Below are 916 nucleotides of genomic sequence, written 5' to 3' on the forward strand. Positions count from 1 at the left end.
CAGCCTCCGCACCGCTCTGCTGCTGAGCCCACGCGGAACGAGCAGGCGCTACCCAGTAACGAGCATAAACTCGTCTACCTGGAATCGTCTCTAGCGTGTGAGCTACCAGTGGCATCGTCCCCCACGGATCTGCCGCGGGCAGAGAGGCGGGAGGCTGCTTGAGGCACCAAAAGCGAAGCTGCCCCTCGCGGCAGGAGCCCGCGGCATCGTCTCCCCTCTCACCTCCTGGTTTTCTTGGCTGCTCCCGTGGTCCCTCCGTCCTGCTGCTTGCGCTTCGCTCCCCGTCCCTTCCCGCTGCCTCCGGCGGCGATTCCCCCTTCACACAGACACCGCGGCAGGGATGAGGCGGCCGACGATCAGAGCACCCGTGAGCGTGGAATTTCCACGGGACATGGGGAAGAAGCAGCCCAATTAACACCCGCCCGTCAGCTCAGGAACCTTCTCCCGGGTGTACACGAAGCGGGATTTTACTGACACGGAGCACAGCAAAATCCAGACCTTTCCCGCAGCTCCGGGTCAGCTTTGGAAATGGCTCCACGCAGGGGGGAGCTGAGTGAGATTTAGCAATAAAACAGCTCAGCTCAAGCTTGGAAAGTGAGAATTAAGTGTCTTTCCCGCCAGGCCAAGATGTACAGGCTCATTGCCCCAGTGGCAGGCGCTGCGGGAGGAAGACTCCGACCTCGCTAAGCCGCAAGCCCGTAACGCTACGCTCCCGTCCCTAAAATAAAATACACCTAAGTTGAGAAAAACGAAAAGCAGGAGAGGTGCTTCTTCCCAGCACGACCGAAAGCAGCACCACGCGGTCTCATGTCGCGTGGCAGCACCCCACTTCTACCCCAAGTCAGACGGCAGGCGAGGCCGCGCGCGGAACGTCAAACCCTGCGTTTTACCATTGGCTACTTCACAGACCGCCCTT

General features: G+C 60.4%; 1 protein-coding gene across 1 annotated transcript in view; it reads right to left on the reverse strand.

The window, feature by feature from the left end:
* The window catches only part of ASH2L (ash2 (absent, small, or homeotic)-like (Drosophila)), a gene marked incomplete at its 3' end in the record, with an annotated part of 8,938 nt that overhangs the window by 3,295 nt on the left and 4,727 nt on the right, over positions 1 to 916 (reverse strand). The window contains exon 8 of the mRNA XM_010154696.1: positions 223 to 316. Within this exon, the coding sequence (XP_010152998.1) occupies positions 223 to 316 (94 nt within the window). The remainder of the gene's footprint in view (positions 1 to 222; positions 317 to 916) is intronic.

Source organism: Eurypyga helias, unplaced genomic scaffold (assembly GCF_000690775.1).
Source record: "Eurypyga helias isolate BGI_N326 unplaced genomic scaffold, ASM69077v1 scaffold29100, whole genome shotgun sequence".
In the NCBI taxonomy this organism is placed as follows: Eukaryota; Metazoa; Chordata; class Aves; order Eurypygiformes; family Eurypygidae; genus Eurypyga; species Eurypyga helias.